We start from the raw sequence: 25,390 nt of genomic DNA, 5'->3' as shown, positions 1-25,390 counted from the left end.
ACATGAAACATAACTACAACTTCTGTTTTATATAGGAATAAAATAATCAAAACACACAATAAAAATCATAAAATATACATACTCTATAGTATTCTTAGTCCCAAATAATGAAAACCTGACTTACACCCACCTTCCCTCCAGCTCCCATAAATACTGACAAAATTATAAAGCTGTTTTTAATGTAAACACCTTGGTAAAATTTTACTATCATGAGTTATTAATCCTGATATACCCATAAAAATTAACTCCTGATTGACAGATTAATATGTTCTGATAAGTATATACCTAAAACTAAGATTCTTCCCAAAAATCTCATTGTCACTAACTTGTTTATGTGGTACTTGCTAAGACTTTTTCCCTTTATAACACATCTTAGGCTTCCATGTTAATTTTAAGATTCAGTGAGCCTCAGCAACATCACTTCTAAAATATGGGATGAGGGACACCTGGGTGGCTCAGCGGTTTAGCATCTGCCTTCAGCCCAGGGCATGATCTTGGATCAAGTCCCATATCGAGCTCCCTGCATGGAGCCTGCTTCTCCCTCTGCCTGTGTCTCTGCCTCTCTATATATGTGAATAGAGAATATCCTTCTGATCTCATCTCCTACCACTATACTCAATTCATCCTGTTGCTGCCACATGGACCTCTGGTTGTTTTCCAAACACGGCACTGACAGCTAAGTGCCTCTGCACTCTTTTCCTTCCCTGGCTAGAACATTCTTCCCTTATCTATATGGCTGACTCCCACACTTAAGTCAGTGTGCTGGACAAATCTTGGTCAAAGCAGCGAGCCTTATCTCTGACCATCGTATTTAAAGTAGCATCCCACCATGACTGTCTAACTCTGCCTTCTTATTTTGTTTCCTCATCATACTTATTGCTCCTACCTGCAGAAAATCTTTGTTCTCTGTCCTCTCCACCCCACAGAATGTACTCCTCACAGAGTACATTCACTGCCATGTTATTTTTATGTAGTCATATTATAGATTTCTTTATAGGTCCTACCTTATCTTCTTGGAAAAACCTTCTCTACTCCAAAGTTTTAAGTAAACACTTTCATACAACATGAAGACTACTTTACTAAACATGGGCTATATAAAAATTATACTTTTTCATTATAGCATCACTAATTTTTACCAATAAATCATTTGTCAGACCTAAAATCCAATTCCTTAATAACACTTACATGTCTAAGAAGTAATTCTAGAAGCCAGTTTAGAAGTTCCACTGATGAGTTTTTTCTTTGTTCCTTCAGTAACTTATTTAAAAAATGTATGATATCTATTAGCAGTTTCTCATCTTCAGTGCAAGCAGGAAGTACCTGTAAAAACCTATAATAAAAAAGACAATTATGGTTTCTAGCTCTTTACAGTAAGTGGTGTGCTGATAAATATTTAACAACCAGGTAAGCAGTAGAATGATTTCTTGCATTTGCCAATTTCCATAGTGTAAATATATCCCCATGGCTGACTGTAAGCCACCAACATAACACAGTTGTGGAGAGATGGCACAGCAGCACACCATTATATGGCATTTTTATAATACAGATATAATAGCTATACATAACCTCAAGAACATATAGGTATTAGTAAAATGTTGTAAAATACGCTGGAAGTGATGATATTTACATGATTACCTTCATTTTTCTCATAATTTATTTAAATTCTCTAAGTTTATTCAATTTCATTTTTAATAATGGCTATGTTTTAATAACTAACTTAGACAAATCCTGATATTCACCTGCCAGCTCTCTCACAAGGAAGTACTGGAGGATTCCAGCACACCACGGGAAAAGCCAGATTAGGTATCCGAATTGTGAAAGATACATTTTGAGTTCACATCTTGGAAATTCATTTAACCTTACATTTTGAAAACCACACACTTTATGTTTAATAGAAAGTTATACATCTTAGACTAAATTCACATGAAGATTAAAATGTAAAACTGCTGGCAATGGCTACATGTCAGTCTTATTTGTTTCAAATGTAGCCATCTGCTACCAGTTAAACATGTTAAATTTACAAACTAGAGCTTTCTCAATAACTACTAAAGGATCTCCACATGGCAATCAATTTCATGAATTCCGGGTAAAAAGAAAAATGAGATAATTTTCTTAAGAACAAACAAAAGTAAAAACAAGGCAGCCCCAGTGGCTCAGTGGTTTAGCACCGCCTGCAGCTCAGGGTGTGATCCTGGAGACTCGGGATGGAGTCCCATGTCGGGCTCCCTGCATGGAGCCTGCTTCTCCTTCTGCCTGTGTCTCTGCGCCTCTCTCTGTCTCTCATGAATAAATAAATAAAATCTAAAAAAAAAAAAAAAGTAAAAACAAAATAAAACAGCCCACTGCAGGTATACCAAACCCATCAGCCACTCCACTGATGTCTGGGCTCCTTTAAAATGTGGATAGGAAAAAAACACTCATTTTGTTCAGCCACATCATATCCTAATTATCTACTTTTGTGAGATAGCAAAATAAAATTTTCTATGATAATATAAAAACTGTATAATTTATTAATTCCAAAATGCAGGGATTAAGAAAATTTTTCTCTTTTGCCATTATTACTTACTACACGTTAAAAAAAATTCCAGTTTTCCACACTGAAAAAAAACTTTCTCTAATGATAGCAACATAAAGAATACATGCTCTTATCTTCAAAGATGTGGAGATAAACCCAAATACAATTCAATCCTGGTCTTTGAAACTGGCAGTCTTGAGCTGTATATACTGACCTGTTTAGTGTGGTATGCCACGACAAGGACTTCAAGGTAACCCCAAATGGGCCAGAGCCACCCTTTAAAGACAGTCTGTCATTCAGAAGATAAAAACTCATTCTTGTGACAGCAGCCCTCACTTCCCTGTGGGCTGCAGCCTCGACAATGGAATGGAGACAATCCTTCAGTCCACTAGCTGTATGTGTCATCTTCAGAGTGAGGGTGTCCTCTGTGGTTAACTGCAATGTATCTGAAAATCTAAACAAAAAGAAACAAAGGAAGAGCAACAAAGTTATTTAAATAAAAGCTCACATTTATGTTTATTATAAACTCTAAAAAAATTCTATTTTATCCTCATTTTAAATCTGGGCCAAAAGAAAATCTGGTATATATCTGTCAATGTTAGAGTTTTTTACATTAGCATCCTAAGTGTTTGTATTGACATTTTCCTGCTTACAAAAATATAATTTTCATTTAAACAAGAAAGTGATGACAGATCAGAATATTCGGATATTCCAAAGTAATCTTCATCATCACCACAGTAATGAAAACAACATTTATACATATACTTACTGAACTCTGACTCTAATTCAGACTACATTCCTAGAGATTTATATCTATTAACTAACCAAACTTGGGGCACCTGGATGGCTTAGTTGATTGAGTGACTCTTGGTTTCAGCTCAGTTCATGATCTCAGAGTGGGGAAGACTGAGGCCCAGTGTCAGGCTCTATGCTGGGTGTGGATTCTCTCTCTGCCTCTCCCTCTGTGCCTCCCCACCTCTCATCAGCCTCCCTTCCCCCAGCTCATGTGTGTGCACACATTCTCCCTCTCTCTGAAAAATAAATAAAAATTTTAAAAATAACTAACCAAACTTCATACAATCTCTAAAACAACACAGAGCACATGCTTTTTAAATTTCCTTATGTGATGGTTCCTAAAAAGTAATGAACACATGTAATCTTTAAAACAAAGTAAAAATTATAATCTTCAATGGAAAAACAAAATCAGATGATAAAAAGTAAAAAAGCCATTTGACCTAAAGGGAAAATAAAACCTAGCTAGCTACTTATAATTCACTAAATATGAACTCTTTTTCAATTAAACATAACAGCTTACTCTTGGATTTTAGATTCGGAATTCATTTGCTTCAACAGATTCTCACTCCCATGATACCAGGACAAGTTCCAAGCTATTCTCAGCATGTCTGAGACTGGTTTCAAGGCCAAACAATCAGTGGATAATGGCAAAACTATCGAGTAAGGACTCACAGCATGGTGGCCAACTACACGCACTGGTAGATGATACCTAAAGAAAATACATACAAGTAATTATGAACTTCAAAATTCTTAAACACTACTAAAATGGATGAGCTACAAATGAGGGCTAGTTCTATTCCTCACAAGAATATAGAGATCACTCTCACAGCCTCTATTTTGAACAGTTATCATGCTGTATATAGTATATCATTTACTCTTTTGCCATCCTCTGAACTCCCAAAAACACTTTTTAAAGTCTTGCCTGAAGACTTCCTTAACCTGGGTTGTATTAGAGTTGTTAGCAGAGATGGCTAATGCCCCCTTCAAGTCAAGGCCTGTGGCGACAGTGAGCCACACATAAAAGGTTTCAGGTAGAACATGAGTGCCTACTTTATGCTAAACATAAGTAGGCACTCATGTATTATCTACCATTTGTTCAGTTACATGCATGGCACTGATACCTATTTTACAGATGATCAAAATGAGCCTTAAGGAGGCTAAATAAACTGCCTTAGGTTCACAGGAATCACTAAGTGTCAAAATCACAACTTAATATCGTCACTTGAGCACAGTTTATTGCATCATCAATAAATTCAACCACTATGTGTCACCACAAAGACCCAGAAATATTTTTAGATCTGAGAAGAGATACAATAGCAACAGCTCTTAAACCATTCCAAGTTAATTTAATAGTGTTTAACAGGACAGTAATGTCTAGCATGTTCAAATGTTAAAAAATAATTTTGCTAAAAAAAAAACCTAAAACCCTAATTCACATATTGTGACTAATATTAGATAAATACAACTGGGCAAGATTTCTCAGGGGAACTTTACTGTGCTTTTTCATTTCTTGTGTCTCAATAAGCTAAGGGAGAGTTCTACATATAAATCAGGCTGAATAGTTTTAAAAAAATACTTTTTAAAATTGAAATTTTCTACAAAAGTTATCAAGAATCAAGATAAATGGCTAACACGAGGTCTCGAGAGGGAAACAAAAGGTGATTCTTGGATGTTTCTTTGTGCTAGAACACAAGAAAATAGTAATAGACTCATGGCACCTTGACAAAAAGACACAGAGCCCACTTGAAAGGACTTGACTGAACAACAACAAAAAAAAGGCAAGGCAATCAATGGGGATTTTTTAGTAAGTTAGAAAATGAACTGCACATTAAGACTGAAGAAAAAGAAGGAAAAAGGGATAAAAAGCACAAGGCAATACATCACAACCAGTTTGAAAAACCACTATATGTCCACCAGATGGATGATTTTTAAAATGACAACATTACTATGAGTAAAGGAATAACAAAACCTTTCTTCTTCTCTATGGACAAATTTTATCTTGAGCTAATTCTGGGCCCGTCCCCAGGACAACCAATAGATATGGAATGTCAACAATATTACTAAGCTGTCTTTTTTGCTTATGGTAAAAATGACTCCCATATCTGGGAATAAATGGTAAATGCACATCAGGAAGCCACAGTTCTGAGCAACCCTGAGTGCTGTGGCTCTTGCAAGCGCCATGTCTTGTGGGGTCCTGGAAACTATGCCTATGGCATAGTAAAGAAGATATTTCCTATCAGCACGTGAGTCTTCTAAGCCAAGACAGCTCCCAGCACCCTCACGTGCAATCTCATTCCAAGCAAGGCCTACTGCAAGCGCGACTTTGCTTACTTACCCAAATCTAGAGACTGTGAAGAGTAGGTGATATCTACAAACAAGGAAGTTCACTCTGAACAATATATTTAAAAGGAACTCTTATACACTATACCAGGAAACATGCATATGCTTGTTTACAGGGGTGGATACAGGAACAAAAACCCAGAATCAAACCAATACCTTTTGACTGTAGAACAAATAAATTGTGGTAAATAAATTCAACAACAGAATATTATATAGCCAGGAAAATGATTACAGTACATGTAATAAGATTTACCAAATTATGAAATGTTATTTTTAAATTAATCATAGTTTTATTAAGACATAATTTACTTATCTTTAGAATACAGAGATTTTTAGTTTATATATACAGCCTGATGAATTTTTCCATTTGGATTCATTTGTATGACCATCACTCAGAATAAAATACAGAACATTTCCATCCCTTCAGAAAATTTCTTTGTTCCCTTTTCTTGTCTATTTTTTTTGCTCTCCTCCTAGAAGTACACTTGATCTTAGCCAAAGGGCCAAGAAGCGATGCTCCTAGAAGTAATTACTATTTTGGATATAATTGAAGAAATTAGATCATGTTACAGAATTATTTTTAATTTTCTTAGATGTGATCATGCATGGTACAGTGGTATACAGAAAAATGTCCTTAGTTTAAGGAGGTACATGCTACAATAATTAGGAGGTAAGTAAAATTATGTCTGAAACTTATTTTCAAATGCATCAGAGAAAAATTACATACAGATAAATAAATACACTGAGAGAAAGAGAGAAAAAGCAATTAAGCCCACATGTTAACAACTGCTAATCTAGGCTGGAGAGTTTCTGTACATCTGAACCACATTCAGATGGAAAGTTAGTAATGCGGACATGCGCTTAGTGAGCTCACCACCGTGAGGAAACACTGAAGCACTACATGTCATGTGATTTAAATGCCAGATAAAAATTGTGAAACTTATAGATTTTGATTTCCCTTCCTGTAACATTTTCCCTTCAAAAAAAAAAAAATCAAAACAATAAATCATTTACCTTCTAAAAACTGAAACAGGCAAACTGAAGACTGATGGTGAAGAAGGTTTATTGGAAGGATTAACAGACCTATTTCATTAAAAAAAAAAAAAAAAAAAACACACACACACACACAAGGAAAGAAAAAAATGAGTAAACCATGGTTTTATCTAACAAATACAATTTGCTCCTTGACTGAATCTCCAAACAAGAGTTGCAATCGGCTCTATCATTTGTATAGTTACAACATGTTTCCTACTACCTAGATTTACTTCTAAAGAGTAAATTAGCACTTAGGAAAGTCATATAATAATGATTCATAGAATGTAGGCACTGTACTGGCAGGTGAATCTGTCCTCCTCCCACTCGATCCTGCTCAAGTGGAGTGCTAATCACATATTACCAACCTAAACAACTTCCCCAAATTTTCTAATAAACTATTAAAGAAAAAAAACATGAAATTGAGAGTATATACTAAAAAAGAGTATTAATGACAAAAATTGCTGCAATAACTTTTTAATTTTATGCTTAGTAATGTTCAAATTAAAAGTTCAGGGGACTTTTTGAGCCAATAGGCTTTTTGACTTAAATCAAAATGGAAAACATAGGCTTCATAATTCAGAAATTTCCATGCATTGCTCTAAGATTGCATCAGAAACCTTAATTAAAAGTAAAAAAGTTTTAAAATTCTTATAGCTCACCACATATCCATTCTTGATACTTCATCAAATAATAGAAGACAAAATAATGCTCCGACTTCAGTCACGACAGCACAATTTTCATGAAATATTAAGGAAACTAAGAAATAAAAAGAAGTAGAACTTCATGAAATATCTTTACCTCTAGAAAAATGAACTTCAAATTTAAAGTATCTTAACTCAAAGGGAAGAGATGTCATTCTCAGAAAACTGCAACATGGGATCCCTGGGTGGCGCAGCGGTTTGGCGCCTGCCTTTGGCCCAGGGCGCGATCCTGGAGATCCGGGATCGAATCCCACATCAGGCTCCCGGTGCATCATGGAGCCTGCTTCTCTCTCTGCCTCTCTCTCTCTCTCGCTCTCTCTCTGTGACTATCATAAATGAATAAAAAATTAAAAAAAAAAAAAAAGAAAACTGCAACATGAACCCACATATACTGATATATGTGGATCTAGAGGTTAAAACAGAGGTTTTAGCAGGTTTGGGCTGGAGTCTGTGAATCCCACAGCCTGATGGTCCAGGAAACACACCTGCACATCCACTCACTAGATACTGTGTACTTTCAGTTTCTCAAAGAAGCAAACTAACGCAGCTTCTAGTAGGTTTGCCAAATCCTTTACTCCAACTAAAGTTCATTCATTCAGAGATCACCTTAGTTATCATCTGCCCTTTCCTATAAACATATAGTCATAGAACTCGGGTTTGATTTCAACACACTGTGTTTGTGTTGGTGCTGTTTGTTTTGTTTTTTTTAAGATTTTATTTATTTATTCATAAGAGACACAGACAGAGACAGAGACACAGGCAGAGGGAGAAGCAGGCTCCATGCAGGGAGCCCAACGTGGGACTCAATCCCAGGACCCCAGGATCACGCCCTGGGCCCAAGGCAGGTGCTCAACCGCTGAGCCACCCAGGCGCCCCTGTTGGTGCTGTTTTAATTCGTGTATCTTATTTATTACAAGATAATGGAAAAAGAAACTGCTCTGAACTAACAAGACTAAAGCTAGCACCATCACATACTACTAGTGAAGTGGCCTGATCAAATACTGCAGCATTAATAAGCCTTAGTTTCCACCTCTGCAGCATTCCCAATGCCATGACTTCTCAGTGCTCGACAACTATGAAATTCTAACCAAACAGGTATTGTGGTGGTACCAATCACACAGGAATACTAACATAATACAGAGTCAGTAAGTCCAGGAAAGCAGCAACAAGAAATTAATTTCAAAAGAAGTTAATTTTCCTAACTATAAGAAAAGGATAATATCAACCTAATTGATAAGTGACATGATTGAAAGTAGTAATGAACTAAAAACAAACAGAAATACATGTAAGAATTTAATTTTTATAGACACTTTATATCAGTGGGGATAGGATGAACTACCGCATTTCCAAATACATAATTATTGTAATATAATTGCCTACAATATTAAAAAAAATAGATTTAGATACCTACCTTACACTATCAAAATCAATTCTACATAAAGATCTAAATTTTTTAAACACTATAAATGTGTTAAGAGAAAGAACAGAAGCCTTTTTAGAATTTTAAATTCAGAATTGGAGAAGGCCCTCCTTTTAGAGCATGATGAAAAGCTCAGCTGCTATAATAGAAAAGCTTTATATACTTCCATAAAATACTTAAGGCTAATGATAGGCGAAGAAAATCTTAACATAAAATCGAGCATATAAACTCTACAAGTCACTAAAAAGAAATTAAATGCAACAGAAAATAGGCAATTATAAATTTGAATAAATACATGAAAAGATAATCACCTCCACTAAAAATGTTTAAAAAATAGAAAATAATAGTGAGATATTATTTTTACCAATAATATTAAAGAAATTGTTTAAATGAGACTTATTCGGGGCCACCTGGGTGGCTCAGTCAGTTAAACATCTGCCTTCGGCTCAGGTCACAGACCTAGAGTCCTGGAATGGAGCCTCATGTGGGGTTCCCTGCTCAGTGGGGAGTCTGCTTCTTCCTCTCTTCCCCTGCTTATGCACTCTCTCAGTATCTCTGTCTCTCTCCCTGTCTCTCAAATAAATAAATAAAATCTTGAATGAATGAATGAATGAATGAGTCATATTCAGTGTTAGCAAGGTTATGAGGAAAATAAGCATTTTAAAAAATCACTGTTGGGAATGATGCGGAGATGAACTGAACCATATCCTATAAAATTTCTTTGACCCAGCAATTCTAATTACAGAGCATGCACAAGATGATCATAAAACATGATTACTATTACAGTTAAAATTCTGAAAGAAATATTAATATGACAAACTGAAACTCTGAAACACTATGTAATAGTTTCTTGGTTTCTTGGTTTTGTGTTTTTTAAGAAAACAGATTCACATGTAATAACGTGGAAAGATATTTAAAATACATTTTCAGTTGGAAAAAGCAACACCAACAAATATACAGCATAAAAAATACAACATAGGTGTAAAGAAAAGATCATTCCAAATGATTTTTGACAAAATATACCTAGTACATTCTTCTTTGGGGAAACTGAGAAAGAAAATTTTAAAAACTGCTGATGTTTTACTTTATATCATTCCATACTGTTTGAATTTTTACAATAAGGATGTAGAAATTCAGTAATTATTTAAGACAAAAACAAATCAACATAGGTAAGAAAATTTGGGTTCTTTTCTTGCCTCCACCATTATCTGGTTATGACCTTGGCCAAGTCGATAAATCTCTCTAGATCTCAATTTCCTCACTGTAAGATGGCGTAGTGAGTTTTTTTATATTAAATTTATTTTTTTATTGGTGTTCAATTTGCCAACATAGAATAACACCCAGTGCTCATCCCATCAAGTGCCCCCCTCAGTGACCATCACCCAGTCACCACCACCCCTAGTTCCTTTCCCAGAGTTAGGAGTCTCTCATGTTGTCTCCCTTTCTGATATTTTCCACTCATTTTTTTCTCCTTTCCCCTTTATTCCCTTTCACTATTTTTTATATTCCCCAAATGAATGAGACCATATAATGTTTGTCCTTCTCTGATTGACTTATTTCACTCAGCATAATACCCTCCAGTTCCATCCATGTCGAAGCAAATGGTGGGTATTTGTCGTTTCTAATGGCTGAGGAATATTCCATTGTATACATAAACCACATCTTCTTTATCCAGTCACCTTTCGATGGACACCGAGGCTCCTTCCCCAGTTTGGCTATTGTGGACATTGCTGCTAGAAACATCGGGGTGCAGGTGTCCCGGCGTTTCATTGCATCTGTATCTTTGGGGTAAATCCCCAGCAGTGCAATTGCCGGGTCGTAGGGCAGCTCTATTTTTAACTCTTTGAGGAACCTCCACACAGTTTTCCAGAGTGGCTGCACCAGTTCACATTCCCATCAACAGTGCAAGAGGGTTCCCCCTTTCTCCACATCCTCTCCAACATTTGTGGTTTCCTGCCTTGGTAATTTTCCCCATTCTCACTGGTGTGAGGTAATTTTAAGTTAAGTTCTCACCATGCAATTCTGTCATGGGTTGGATTCTGTCATGATATAAGATTTATAATTAAAAGCAGTGTATCGGGCAGCCCAGGTGGCTCAGCGGTTTAGTGCCGCCTTCAGCCCAGGGCGTGATCCCGGAGACCCGGGACCGAGTCCCACGTCAGGCTCCCTGCATGGAGCCTGCTTCTCCCTCTGCCTGTGTCTCTGCCTCTCTCTCTCTCTCTGTGTCTCTCATGAATAAATAAATAAAGTCTTTAAAAATAAATAAATAAAAGAAGTGTATCTGGTGGATTATTTAGTTATTATTCCCCTGTGGTCTACTCTCCTGTAGATAGAATAATCTTTCTGAAACAGATACCCCCTCAGTTTAAGGATCTTAAACGACTTCTCAGTGCTGTTTCCGGGGATCTACCAGGCCCTGAATGAACTGCCCTCCATGTGTCACCTCATCATCTTCCTCTCACCCCAGAAGCCCCCAAAATCCAGTCATTCCTAACCAACCACCATTTCAAAGATACATTCTCTCTCAACATAACCACGGCTCCATCCAGAAATCAACCCTCTCTCACTGAACTCCTATTCATTTCTGAAGTTCCAGCTTGGATCCAAATGTCCTGGAAGCATTCTCTGATGTTTTCTCACCACCCAATCTGCTCAGGAACACTTCCCTCTGGCACCAGGAATTCCACTATTCTAGAGAGTTTTATGCTGTATTGTGTATTTGTCAAAGTCTCCAACTATACTGTCAGCTTCAAGATGTCATTTACCAAACTGATCGGTGTATCCCAAGGGCCTAGCATGTACTCAATAAACATTTGCTGAGGGATCCCTGGGTGGCGCAGCGGTTTGGCGCCTGCCTTTGGCCCAGGGCGCGATCCTGGAGACCCGGGATCGAGTCCCACATCGGGCTCCCAGTGCATGGAGCCTGCTTCTCCCTCTGCCTGTGTCTCTGCCTCTCTCTCTCTCTCTGTGACTATCATAAATAAATAAAAATTTAAAAAATAAAATCTTTAAAAAAATTAAAAAGAATAAAAAATAAATTAAAAAAAATAAACATTTGCTGAGGAATTTCCTAGTTGAGTACCTGATTTAAAAAAACTAATTTTGCTGTGGTGCCTGGGTGACTCAGTCAGTTAAGTAACTGACTCTTGATATCGGCTCAGATCATGATCTCAGGGTTGTGGGATTGAGCCCTGAGTGGGGCTCTGTGCTCAGCAGGGAGTTTGCTCAAGAGTCTCTCTCTCCCTCTGACCTGCCCCCACCTCACTCTTGCACATGCATGCACTCTAAAATAAGTAAATCTTAAAAAAAAAAACCCACTAACTTTACCCTGAAACTAAATCCATTAATAAAAAATGTTATAATTTACTTTCAGACTCACTGAAATAGTTCTCACAAACATCAACAAAATAGAAAAATTGTTAATACTAACAGGGTACATATGATGCTGCCTTAGAAAGTACCTTTGAATCTAGTAATATGCTCATGAATGCTTGAATAATTTAAATCAAAACAAGAAATAACTTAAAATTATAAAAATAAAAAATAAAAAAATATAATAAAAATAAAAAATTATAAAAATAAGAATTTTAAAAAAAAAGGCAAACTAGGGACTAACTTCTGAATGAGGTTATTAGGAAGATAATTAACAGGACTAAAGAAAACGTAAGATCCACAGGTACTACTCTTCTAGATCAATCTATTAAAAACTGTAAAAATGTTATACACTATTCAAGATGCACAAGCCTGGACACACTGAGTCTGTTTAGAACTTCACCTGGTTTGGACTTGTATCAATGCTTATATTAAATACACTGTCCTCTTCACTTAGCAAGCAGAAGACATCAGAAGAAAATGCTAAAATAAAATTACTATATTCTACTTTATATTCTAATAATATTTTGAACATAAATATCACTTAAGATAATTAACAAGGTTTAGTATATTGAGAATTTGATCAAGATGCATATTGTAGGATTATTTAATAGTAGTGGCCTAAATTTCTAAGAAAGAAAATAGCACAAAATGTTACCAAACTCTCTACTGAGAACAGTCAGAAGGAAGAAAAAGAGAAAAAAACTACATGGAATTTTTTCTACATAAACACATTAGTAAGCTACAACCAAATTGAAATGGGTTTAAAAAAAAATCACACTTTATAATAAACTAATGCTCATTCAGGATGGTCTAGTTCCCACTCCACATAAACAGGGTGTACCCTCCTACTATCAGTCTGATGACATACTCACACACCATGCCAGAGGTCAGGATGCAAAGACACAAGCCAACTAAGACTGCGGAAATGGATTTGAAAGAGTAGGCAGCAATGGCAGCGGCTGCAGCCTGCTCTCTTCATAGATAATAGGTAATTGAGCACCAAATGAAAGCCACATCAACTGTGCAAAGAACAGAATGATCAGCCTTTCTCAGCTCTGAGGCCTCCTCAGTAACAGGATTACAAGGTAATTTCCACAAAAGAAACATTATCCATTGTAATGCATATTTTTAGCAGCATAGTCACTAAAAAACTTTGTTATTCTGTTAGTCAAATGGAAAGTAAATGTTACCTACAGTTAAAGCATAACCCTTAAAGCTGACTTATTATTATTAGCAGAATTTTATTCACCTCTGAATAACAGGGTCAAAAGAGAAGCCTGCTGTGAGAGGGCCAAGCGCATGACCGGGTCCGCACAAAGAACTTTCCTGAAGAGTGTGAGGCTTGGCAGAATCAAACATTCTATGAGCTGGCCAGGAGGGAAAACACAGTTATTGTACAATCATCAGTTCTAAGGGGAAACAAAATAAACTATAATAGTAACTTTTTCTAAATGTTATGGTTTTTTATCAAAATTGTGTAAAACAAAAATGCAAATTAAGAATTATTTTCCGCTGAAAATAAGCTTTGTATATACTTCTGCTTACATATCCTAAAAAAATCTAAGATTAGTTTTCCTTTAGAGAGACCCTACTCTTAGAAATAAAAAAATAAACAATGTACTTGGTATTAATCAGGTTTTAATCTCCAAGCACTTACCTAAATTCAGCTGAATTCAGTTTCAGATCTGATTAATAAAAATACCAGTATGTAAAAATGTCTAGGTACACTATTAATCTTACCTCACCATCCTGACCTACACATTCATTTAGATACTCAATTATCGTGTCAACTAAGTGTAACTTTTTCACCACAGCATGCATTTTAATATCTGTTGACAAAAAAAAAAACAAAAAACAGAAGTCACTTAAAGAATATTTTCTGAAGTTTTAAAATTTCAGAGCAGATATTCACAACTCAAAAAGTTTTAAGTAGTTACATCCGGTGTTGAAATTAGAGAAGAAACTTTAAACTTTTACTTTATACACATCTAAACTATCGGAAAACTTTTAAGAAACAAGCACATCTTAATTATTTCTACAATGTAAAACACAAAAGCTATTTAAAAAAGAATAATTAAATCAACTGGTTCAGACCCTGAAAACTACTAAAATTTTAAGTATATAAATGAATCCTTTTATTTGTACATAAGTTATTTTCTTTATATTGTTTCATCGACAATTCTTTTCTTTTCCAAATCCATCACCTCAAAATGTTTAAAATTCTCTACAAGTAATGTTAATAGCTTGCAACGTGGTCATTTTTCTATTAACAGAAACTCAGATCTCAGGGGCAGCTGGCTGGCTCAGGTAGTAGAGCATGTGACTCTTGATCTTGGGGTTGTAAGTTTGAGCCACACACTGAGCGCTGAGCTTATACACATACATACATGCATACATAAATACATACATTAAAAAAAGTTTAGATTTCTAACCTCAAAACTGTCAATAGCAAATATGAAAGTAAAGGATTATAACATACTCTATATTTTCTGAAAAGTATGAGCTTTTAAAGTAAGCATATATGTGTGACTGTGTGTGTGTGTGTTTATTCACTGTTATGGACTGTTTATGTTCCCCCAAAATTGATATGGGGAAACCTAATCTCCAGTGAGATCAGGAGGTGGAGCCTTTAAAAAGCAATTAGGTCATGATGGTGGAGCCCTGAAGAATGGGATTAGTGTCCTTATAAAAGAGGCCTCGGGCAGCCCTGGTAGCCCAGTGGTGTAGCACTGCCTTCAGTCCAGGGCCTGATCCTGGAGACCCGGATCAAGTCCCGTATTCGGGCTCCCTGCATGGAGCCTGCTTCTCCCTCTGCCTGTGTCTCTGCCTCTCTTTCTCTCTCTGTGTGTCTCTCATGAATAAATAAAATCTTTAAAAAAAAAAAAAAAAAAAGAGGCCTCTTCTCCCTATGAGAATACACATACACAGAAAAGATGGCTATCTATGAACCAAGAAGCAGGAAGCAGGCTCTCACTCGACACTGAATCTGTGGGCACCTTGATCTTGGACTTCTAGCCTCCAAACCATAAGAAGTAAATTTCTGTTTTTATAAGCTATACAGTCTGGGGTATTCTAGTAGTGCCACCCAAATATAGTAAGACATATGTGCATACATACACACACACACACACACACACACACACACTAGAGATATTACTAGCAATAACATCTCTAGGTGCTTATAGACCAGTCACAAGTATTTAATATCTCACAATTTTCTTAACTTATTCTCTCCTATAACTCTCCATATATATATATATATATGTATATATATATATACACACACACACACACACAATGAAAAAAACATACCAATACACATACTGATACTAAATTAGTAGCTATGACTAGAACTACCTTTGGTTGCCAGTTTGAAAAAAAAAAAAAAAAGTTTCCACTACCTGCCAACAAGTGTACACCAAAATTACAAGCTTTATTTTTGTAATGTTAACAATACTAGAAGAATACTCCCTAAAAGCGTTTTATGATCTTCTTAGACAAAGCTATCCACATTTTCTAGAGCCTTATTTTCTGAGTTTGTATCATTATTAAAGCCACAAATATGTTGGATATGCTTTTTCACATTACTCTTCTCATTTCAGATTCCACTAATGTCAGAAAGGAACATTAAGTACATCCCATGTTCCAAGTTAGAATCTTTTCATGTAAGTGCAAAATTATCATTTCTCTCAAACATTAAAGATAAGTTACATACAGCACACATGGGGAAAAATAAAAAAACTAATCCAAGGAATGGAAGCCTATGGAATAACAACACTACAAATAAAGTTAACAATCTATTTTACTTGTTGTTGCTTTTTAAATAAACCTTTAAAAAAAATACATGGTTAGAATGCACTATTTTTATTTTATCTACCCACAAAGTAGTGTTTGATTGATTTATCTACCCAAGACAACAAACAAAACATCATGTATTATGTAAATTAAGAAAGAACATCCAATTCACTGTTAGAATTCTATCAATATTCTAGATAATTCTATCAAATGATATTCTACAGGTTAAATAATGGTAATCTTGGCCAAGAGGGGTCAGCAAACTTTTTCTGAAAAGAACTAGATAGAAAATACAGCAGATTTGGCTGGTAAAAATTGCCTTTGACACATATTCTTTATGTTTCTTTTTTTAAATAATTATTTAAAAATGTTAAAACCAGGGCACCTGGGTGGCTCAGTTAATTGGCTAAGCATCTGCCTTTGGCTCAGGTCATGATCCCAGGATCTGGGAATAGAGCCCTGCATCTGTCTGTATGCTCAGTGGGGAGTCTGCTTCTCCCTCTCTCTCTGCCCCGCCACCCCACTTGTACTCTTCCTCTCTCAAATAAATAAATAAAAAGTCTTAAAAAAATAAAAATGTTAAAACCATTCTTAAGGGCCACAAAAAACAAAACAAACCAGGGATAGCCTGTATCTGGCCCCTAAAACTGCAATTTGCAACCCTCAATACCACTGCACATAGCTATCTAAAATTCAATTATCAGCAGTACAGCAATCATTTTCCTTAAGAGACATTACCTTGCATAATCACAGCTAACTGTTCTGCGGCTGACTTTCTCAAAACAAGATCAATATCATCTGAGGTAAAGATTTTATAAACCTTTTCAACAGTCTCCAACTGAAAACCGGAAAGAAAAAAAAAAAAGAAATTGTTTTCATCTACTTCCAATTGTCCAATAAAATTTTATGATTCATACCATACAAAAGCTCCAAAGCCCACTTACTTAAGTGATATATATACATGCAAATTTACAGCAATAATGTGCTATATCAGGGAAAACTTAGAATCTAAAACAAAGAGCCTTTCTTTTTAAGGTACATTTCTGCCAGGAAGTCATTCATAACCCATTAGCACCTTAAGAACTTAACGGAAAACATCTAAGCCGTATAACGTCTCTGCAGGTAGTAACTTGAGAATAGAGACACCAGAAGTGTGACTCCAGATTTGTCCATGGCCTCCAGAAGACACGAGTCAGAATTCCCTGACCTCTGACTCTCTTCCCTTCTAGAGGCCTTCAAGCCCATGGCTATCTAGGACTTGCTGCCCAGCACTCCAACACAGCCACTCCCACTCCCTGTCACTTCATTCCATGGCAGGGTCTGAGATGGCAAACCTAATAGTGAAGGGGAAATAGAAAAGGGCAGACACTCCTTTACCCCGCCTACTGCTATCTTCTGGCCCTAACACGGACTCCCAAAGACAGTGCTAGGACCCCATATTCCCCATCTTCCTCCACATCACACATGGGCACAGGAACAACTAGCAGTGGTCAGCACTCAGGGAGTCCCCAGCAGGACCTGAGTGTAGTCAGGGGAAGGTTCTCCAATCCTGCTGCTAGGGCTATCACATGGCCCTGAACACTTAGGTTAGAAGAACACTGAATGTGCTTCCCCATTTAAAAAATCCGTGGTATCACCTGGGGCCGTCTGGTCTAAACTTCAGTGAAAACTGACAGACTGTAGACTTGAAGTCTCAGTAGAAGCTATAAAGCATAGGAATAAATCAATAAAGATAATAAATAGCTTTATCTAATCCTGCATTGGCCCAAGATGATTTGGGTACCGTCCCTGACTAAAGATAAGCAAATGGATGCTAAGCTCTGGAGGTATATATAAGGAGACAAAGATATAGAAAAGAGATTAACAACAAAATCCCAGAACCACCATAACATTTAAGAGAAACCACCTTTGCCACCTATATTATTTTTTGCCTTTCATAATACAGAGGCTGATAACTTCTGTCTTAGAAACTTTCTCCTTTTTCCTCATAGGCTATTTCCAACATAAGAACAAGTGAATTTCCAATTGTTTTTATGCCAGTAACAAATACTTGTTTTTAAGAGTCACCACAGAATTTCTTTCCACTACATTAACCTTATGTTGTGAAGATGCTTTTCAATTAATTTGCATTTCCAGTGTATACATTAAATGAAAGGGATATAATGCCTGGCATACAGTAGGCACCCAAGAAATACTTATTAAATAAATAAATGTATCCAGAAGCTAGACAAAGCCAGAACACAATTTCAAATTAGCCATGAATAATCACACTAGAAGCTAGAACTTCTCTTCCTCTCAGATGCATATACAAACTGAAGAATGTAACATAAAATAGGTGATATACAAATGCATCAAGTTACCATGAAATGATAAACCCAAAAGTTATACTCACCCTAATAATCAGTTCTCTTCTGTCATCCAACGTGAGTTCAATAGGTTTTTTCACAATAAATAAATTAGTAACTCTGGAGAGAATTCTGGCATCTATTAAAGGACGCTTTGTGTCAGCCCCTTCTTCCCTTGTGAGATGACATGCTAAAAGCTTTAATGCTAGTGAACGGACCCTAAAGAAACAAAGTGTTTCAGTCAACATTTTTTAATATACAAATATAGACATATTTTAAAAGCCTATAATCACAAAGCATTATTGTATATTAACACAATATATCAACACTATATTTAAAATATAGACATTTTAAAAGCCTATAATCACAAAGCATTATCATAAATCAACATGATAATTGCCATGCTTATACTGACAACAAAGGTACTTTATTTTTCTATTAAAATAGTGTATAACTACAATTATTCTTTCAATTTTATATTTATAAATAAATATCAGAAATAAGGAATAATCAATAGTTATAAATGAAGAGACTGACTCACTGAGACTATGAACTTCATAGTCTGTGGTCAGTATCACAGTCAATGGCAATAAATTAACACAATCTGCAAATTACATCCATAACTCTTGACTCAAAGTCTAGTGATCTAATTCAAAATCAAAAATTATCATGGACTCACAAACAGGGCACAAACTAACATTAGGTCAAACCTCCAGGAGTGTAATCACATTAATAACTAAAATGTAATGTCACAACGTATAAGAACGTTCTTATATTAAGGGTCAAACAGAGTCTTCTCAAATAAGAAAATGCAAATACTTGTGATTCCCATCAAAATTCTATTTTATCTGGAATGGATTAGGATTAAGGTCAGTTGAGTGAGAAGTAGGAGATTACAAGGAAAGATTAAATATTGCATGCCATTAGACAATGAAATGGAAAAACAAAAAACCACCAAGTGGACAAAGGGCCTTAGAGTTGGGAGACAGTGAGACAACTAGGTATGTATCACTACTCTGACAGGTTCTTAAACTATAAAAAAACTAGGAATATTTTAAGTGATAATACAAGTTCCAGGTTTAAGTATTACTTACAAGATGACAGTTAAAAGCTGTGTACTCAGGAAGTCCTCCCTACCACAGCCAAGACTGGGTCACTTGCTCTGTGTGGTCCTGTCACCCTGAAGTCCCAGTAGCACAACACTGATCTTGCTCTACTATAATTAATAATAAAGGATAACTGGTAAAATTTCTCCTCCCAATTCCATGCCTAATTCTATATGGGCAGTGCCATGCCCACGCTGAGTGCTGTTATGTTCCCACAGCCTACTGTGGCTCTGAGGCACACAGATGACATCCAGTAAGTACTTGCCAAGTCTAACAGAAATTTACAGTGATTTTAGTAATAGATATCATTCTTCAGAGTACTGATATTTACTCCAAGATGGAGTGAGAAGTCAGACAAACTTACTCCTTCTACCTATTCTAGTTAGAATAGCTAGACACCTACATAAAGCTTTTCCTTTGCTCCTTTCATTCTAAGCCAAGGCTATACTAAACTCTGGGGCTGTAGCCCCCAGAAAGATGGCCAGAGTAGAGTATGTAAAGCATACATTTATGCATCTCCTATATAAATTCAGCACTTCTTTAGCTTTAGCATGAGGCAACAGAGTCCCGTTATTCCCACCATTTATTTCCTTCAAAAAAATGTTGTGAGCATATTTTTTGTCTTTGTTTACCTGGAGACTGTGAACAGGAAATGCACTTCTATTATATAACATCACCAAATCTGGGGGTGAAGAGTACTACGCTAGCACATTAATAGACACAGCCCCACCGTATGGAGGCCACTCCTGAGATGCAGACATTTTAACTCCACCTACCCCTGCTTCCTGCATCACTTTACTCTCTATCAAACTTTACTCTCTACACTACAGCTATAGTCTCTTCTCTTGGGTCTTCTTCCTCTCCATTCTCTTAATGTTTTAGATTATTTCCACCTACTTCCTTATTTTTCAGTCTGATCATGTATTTATAAATAAGCCACTGTATCATCCTGATGTAAGGTTTGAGTAAAGCAAAGCTATTCATTGTCAAAAGGACATCTGTTCCTCCTAGCCTTTGCAACCGATTCTTGTTCTTCAACACTGCTTACTCATCGTGACTCTAAGCTTTCCTCTTCCCAGGGAAGGAAAATCTAACAACTGTTACCTAAAGAGAGCAGAGAAGATCCATGTCGCAATGATAGAGAGGTAAAAAAAAAAGCAATATATTTTTCTTCTTTTCTTTTAGTTTAAATGATACACTAGTGGTCAAGAAAAGAACACTTTTCTAATTTTCCAAATAAGAGAACAAACTAAATAGATTAAAATTCCTACTTACTCCGGTATATGGTCAGCTGGTCCATTACACTTTTATGAACATTTAATTTTCAGAATAAATGTTTAGAAAAGGAGGCTAACAATTTCTAAAGAGGGAAGACCCACTCAATTCATACCCATGGCTCTATAACCTGCCCACAGCACCAGCGAACACCACCGAAGGCATGAAGGCTGGCCGCCAATGAAGGTTTCAGGAAAGCACCCTCAGATTCATCCTCATGTCTGTTCAGCTTCACACACTGGTCTCCTCTCTGCCTAACAATAAAGAGTCGTTTTCTCTTACCTTCTTTAGTTCTACCCTACTTAAGAATGACAGAATTACTATACTTGGAATGCTCCCATTAATCTTGAACATGGAGAAGAACAGATCCTGCTGTACTTACAATGGCTTCCTGACAAACAGGAGCCGCAGCATGGACTTCAGTCGGGTGGTACAGGGGAGAGCCCCTTCGCCCGCCTCAGGATTCCCTTTCGTCAGAAGGAGAATGGAGTTACCCAAAGGATCTTCTGTGTCAGCATAGCCCTAAAAGATTCCAGAAAAAGAGAAATTACTTTGTTTATACATATTGCTGAACTTTTTAACTTGAAAATAAGAATTCCTAAATTTCTTTCAATTCAGGTGAATAGTCACTTGTCAAAATATCCTATGTGAGGTAAGAATCCTACATACATAAAGTTGTATTAAAAAAATAATATTGGACTTCAGAAAAATATGCCAACTCTCTTGATCCTTGCTAATTTTTTCCATTTTCCAAAATTCTGGTAGTGGCACCTCCCCTAAATGAGGTGCTCACAGATCTTCAGAACTGTGGCCACATGACAGAGAGGGAAGCAGGGCAGTGCCCTGAACTCCCCTCACTCCTCCTTATCACCAAGAATCACGGCTGGAAAAGCCTGTTTCCCAGAACTTGTTAATCAAAGTAGCACTCTGATCACATACATCCATGGATGGAATTCAAAAGGCAGCTTAGTTACATAACACCTGCTTAAAAAGCACTGTTAGCTTTTCCTAAATGCCTTTATATAAGGCTGAGTTCTATTTTTCATAGTCAGTGCCAAATGCCTGCACCCCACTTCTTAACCTCCCACCCAAATCCATAAAGTGCAGACAAATTAGCTCTCCTGGTTTAACCTTCTGCCAGAAACAAGACAGCCACCCACTCCCTGCCCCCTTATCCACAGAAACTTCTCGGCTTCTCCTCATTTCTCTCACATGACAGCTCTGCTGTCTGCATGTGTTTCAATCAATCACACTCACCCAAGATAAATGGTATGGGAAATGGGGACTCGCCCAGCATACCTGCAGCACAGGAATGACAGGACAGAGAGACTCAATAAACTTGTTCCAGGTCACTGCTGTCATCATCAATCGTCCCTGCAGCAGATACAGCAAAATGGCCTTGGCAGCAGCATTCACCTGTTCAACAACATGGATCACACAATCCAACAAAGTGAGGCTCCTGTTAAAGTCACCTATGTATCTGTAACATTGTCTAAAATCTGGAAAAGTGCTCTAACCAACAACTCTTTCTTCAAATGCTCGTATTCCATAGCTTCATCTTACATTCTGTTCTCAGCTAGTCTTCCTCCCTAATCATTCCTTTTTTCTAACCTTTAAGCTGTAATTTTTCATTAAATAAAAATTTCCTTGATGAAGTAACCTGATTTCTATAATACTGTAGAATTCATGTCCTACATGAAAAACATAACAACTTCCTCTGAATTCTTGGAGAACAAGTATGTGCTCTTATCTTGATTCTCACATTTTCCTTAACATTCCTTTTTATGTAAATAACATGTCAACTGAAACCATAAATCCAAAGCAAGTTTCTTTTTAGCTTCTCATCATACGATCTAGTTATATTAGAATAGTATCTTGATTTAACTGAGTATCTAATAATTACACTTGTCTTTTGCATTTACTCTTAGCATGCCATACCTCATTTTTGGGCTCTTGAATGCCAAATGCAGAGATTTCATACAGAACTTTCGGGTGAAGTAGAAAATGAATTCCGTTACAAAGTGAAGACACAGGTTTAGTGACGTTATAGACACCTAAACATTCCTGTAAAACAGTTTTTAAAAATTATTGATGCTGATTTTTCCAAAGGATTCCTCTTTCTTCTGTTTACAATTCAATTCCAATTTAACTTTCCACTTCACTGAAACTTTTCTTTTACCTGGTAGAGGATGAAAAACATTTCTCTTACCTCTGAGTTTACATGACATATGTGTTATGTTTCTTTCTGCCAACAAGTGGAGTTTTGATAAATTAAATAACCAAAATTCTGAGACAATCATAATCTCTTGAAGTTATTCATAATGATAGGTATTAAAAAATAACATTTAATAAACCTATCCTAGGGTGTTTACATTTTGCTTACTGAGGTTTGAGAAAGATAATGATAATGGTTGCACAATAGTGTCAACGTACTTAATGACTCTTAACTGTACACTTACTTAAAAATGACTAAATTGAAAATTTTGTGTTACTTGTATTTTACCACATTTTTAAAAGCAAATCAGAAATAGATGAGGAAAGAACTAGTGTACTGAATGGCTGCACTGAGGAATTCCATCCAAACAAATAAAGATACAGAAAATGTGAAAGAGCACTTAAAAGACACAAAGGATAAAATAAGGCCTAACAGATCTCTACTCAGAGGGAACAGCAAGGATAAGAGAAACAGTAGTGAATAAGAATTATCCAAAAATGAAGGTAGACAGGATTCTTTCGGCTGAAGAGTACTAAACAAGATAAATAAAAAATGTACACAAAGACCCTGTAGTGAAACTGCAGAACACAGTGACAAGGACTTTCCTGTCTTAAAAGCAACTGGAGAAAAAAATTCAAGGAAATTATAATCTAACTGCTAGCAGAATTTTCCAACAATGATAGAAGCCTAAAAACAACAAACCACCTTTGGCAGAGTACTAAAGGGAAATCGCAGCAGACCTCAAGTTCTACATCCACATCCTGCTCAACTATCATTCAGGAGGAAAGTAAAATGAAGGCACTTTCAGATACATGTACTATTAGTTACAGACTGTCAATGAAAATACTGACGAACTTATTTCAGCAAAAAGGAGACTGAACCTAAATTTCTATCAATATAAAGTATTTCAAACTAAAGAGCATTAATGAATGAACCAGTAGGAGTCCAACTATTAAATGAAAGGCCTAAGGCAGAAAAAACATACATATGGTATGAAATTATATACTTTTTTAAGCAGAAAAAACAATGTATATATTATATATAAAGACATACATAAAAAAAGACATACATATATAATAAAAATATTTAAAGCACATAGATGGAAAGGACAAACATCAACTTTATAAAAGTGGTTGTCCTGGTGGATGGAGGAAGTGGGAAAAAGGAAGAAGCTTCAGTTACAACTAATATTTTTATTTCTGGGGATAAAAAGAGGGTCAGAAGTAAAACTGGAAAAATGTAAACATTTGTTATATCTGGTTAGCATTTACAAGAAAGTTAAATACAAGAGTACACAGAAACATATTTTTAGTACTGTCCTATGTACAATGTTCTTTTTAACATTTAAAGTTAATATCTTATATACTATTCTACACTGAAATATTTTATAACTTAAAAAGAGAGAAACATATTTTCTTCAAAAGAAAAATATTACTAAGAAAACAAATCTGACACTATAAAATTTAAGGCTAATAATCTAAAACTTTTCCTGAGCATAGAAATGACTTCTGTTTTTTTAAGATTTTATTAGAGAGGGAGAGAGAAAGCACGAGCAGGGAGGGGAGGGAAGAGGGGGAAGTAGACTGACTCCCTGTTGATCAGGGAGCCCAAAGTGGGGCTCGATCCCAAGACCCTGAGATCATGACCTGAGCAGAAGGCAGACGCTTAACCAACTGAGCCACCCAGGCGCCCCAGAAATGACTTTTGAATACATGGCAGAAACTAACATTTTCTTATAGTGCTTCTATCATTAAATAACACAACACAAATATAATTCTTAATAAAACTTCTAGTAAGGCAATTTAATAGCTAGACTTGCTACTTAAGGGAATTAACAGCAAAAATTTCTTAAAGTTCACTAATAATTATCATTTACTTTTATGGTAATAATTCTTATAGCTCATGTAAAATATCAACTAATTTTAGAGTTTTGATAAGAGAATCCAGTTGGTAGAGCTGGTTCAGTTGGTAGAGCATGAATCCTTGTTCTCAGGGTCAGGAGTTCAAGCCCCATGCTGGGTATGAAACCTACTTGAAAAATAAAATAAAATGCTATTTAAATAAATTAACTAATTTAATTTACTTTAATTAAATAAGAGCATCCACTATTAGCTCTCCCCCAAACAAACAAACAAAAGAAAACAAAAACCCACCTTAGTAATTTCCAGACAGCAGTTATAAGTTTCAATTTTCACTTGCAGTAATGGGTGAGATAACATGCGCAGAAACACCTTCTGACTTTCTCCTTGAAGTAATGGACTGGCCTGCGCAGATTTGCAGCTGGTAAGAAGGTAAAACATCCAAGGCATCTAAGTTAAGTGAGTTACTAAAGAAACTTAGGAGCATAGTGGAAGGGGTTTCTTCCTACTCTAATTCCTCCAACTGGGATCTTACTTACTAATCCACTATTAATATTTACCCCAAGCACTTGTCTCAATGGAAAAAATATGCTCCTAAAAAGTACAAAACAAGT

General features: G+C 36.1%; 1 protein-coding gene across 11 annotated transcripts in view; it reads right to left on the bottom strand.

Annotated features, from left to right (window-relative positions):
* The window catches only part of RTTN (rotatin), a 142,474-nt gene that overhangs the window by 80,640 nt on the left and 36,444 nt on the right, over positions 1-25,390 (bottom strand). For 10 of the 11 annotated variants that reach the window (XR_007411726.1, XR_007411725.1, XR_007411724.1 and 7 more), the window contains 13 exons: positions 25,071-25,197; positions 22,641-22,766; positions 22,002-22,118; positions 21,085-21,224; positions 18,369-18,540; positions 16,715-16,814; positions 13,922-14,010; positions 13,431-13,548; positions 7,345-7,441; positions 6,665-6,733; positions 3,831-4,019; positions 2,730-2,969; positions 1,186-1,330 (listed from right to left, as the gene is read on the bottom strand). Coding sequence is in view for 7 of the 11 variants with exons in the window: in XM_049111957.1 (XP_048967914.1) it covers positions 1,186-1,330; positions 2,730-2,969; positions 3,831-4,019; positions 6,665-6,733; positions 7,345-7,441; positions 13,431-13,548; positions 13,922-14,010; positions 16,715-16,814; positions 18,369-18,540; positions 21,085-21,224; positions 22,002-22,118; positions 22,641-22,766; positions 25,071-25,197 (1,729 nt within the window). In the remaining 4 variants the exon portion in view is untranslated. The remainder of the gene's footprint in view (positions 1-1,185; positions 1,331-2,729; positions 2,970-3,830; positions 4,020-6,664; positions 6,734-7,344; positions 7,442-13,430; positions 13,549-13,921; positions 14,011-16,714; positions 16,815-18,368; positions 18,541-21,084; positions 21,225-22,001; positions 22,119-22,640; positions 22,767-25,070; positions 25,198-25,390) is intronic. The other variant, XM_049111949.1, reaches the window with a different exon arrangement.

This window comes from Canis lupus, chromosome 1, assembly GCF_003254725.2.
Source record: "Canis lupus dingo isolate Sandy chromosome 1, ASM325472v2, whole genome shotgun sequence".
NCBI classification, from domain to species: domain Eukaryota; kingdom Metazoa; phylum Chordata; class Mammalia; order Carnivora; family Canidae; genus Canis; species Canis lupus.
This window is presented reverse-complemented; position numbering and strand designations above follow the sequence as displayed.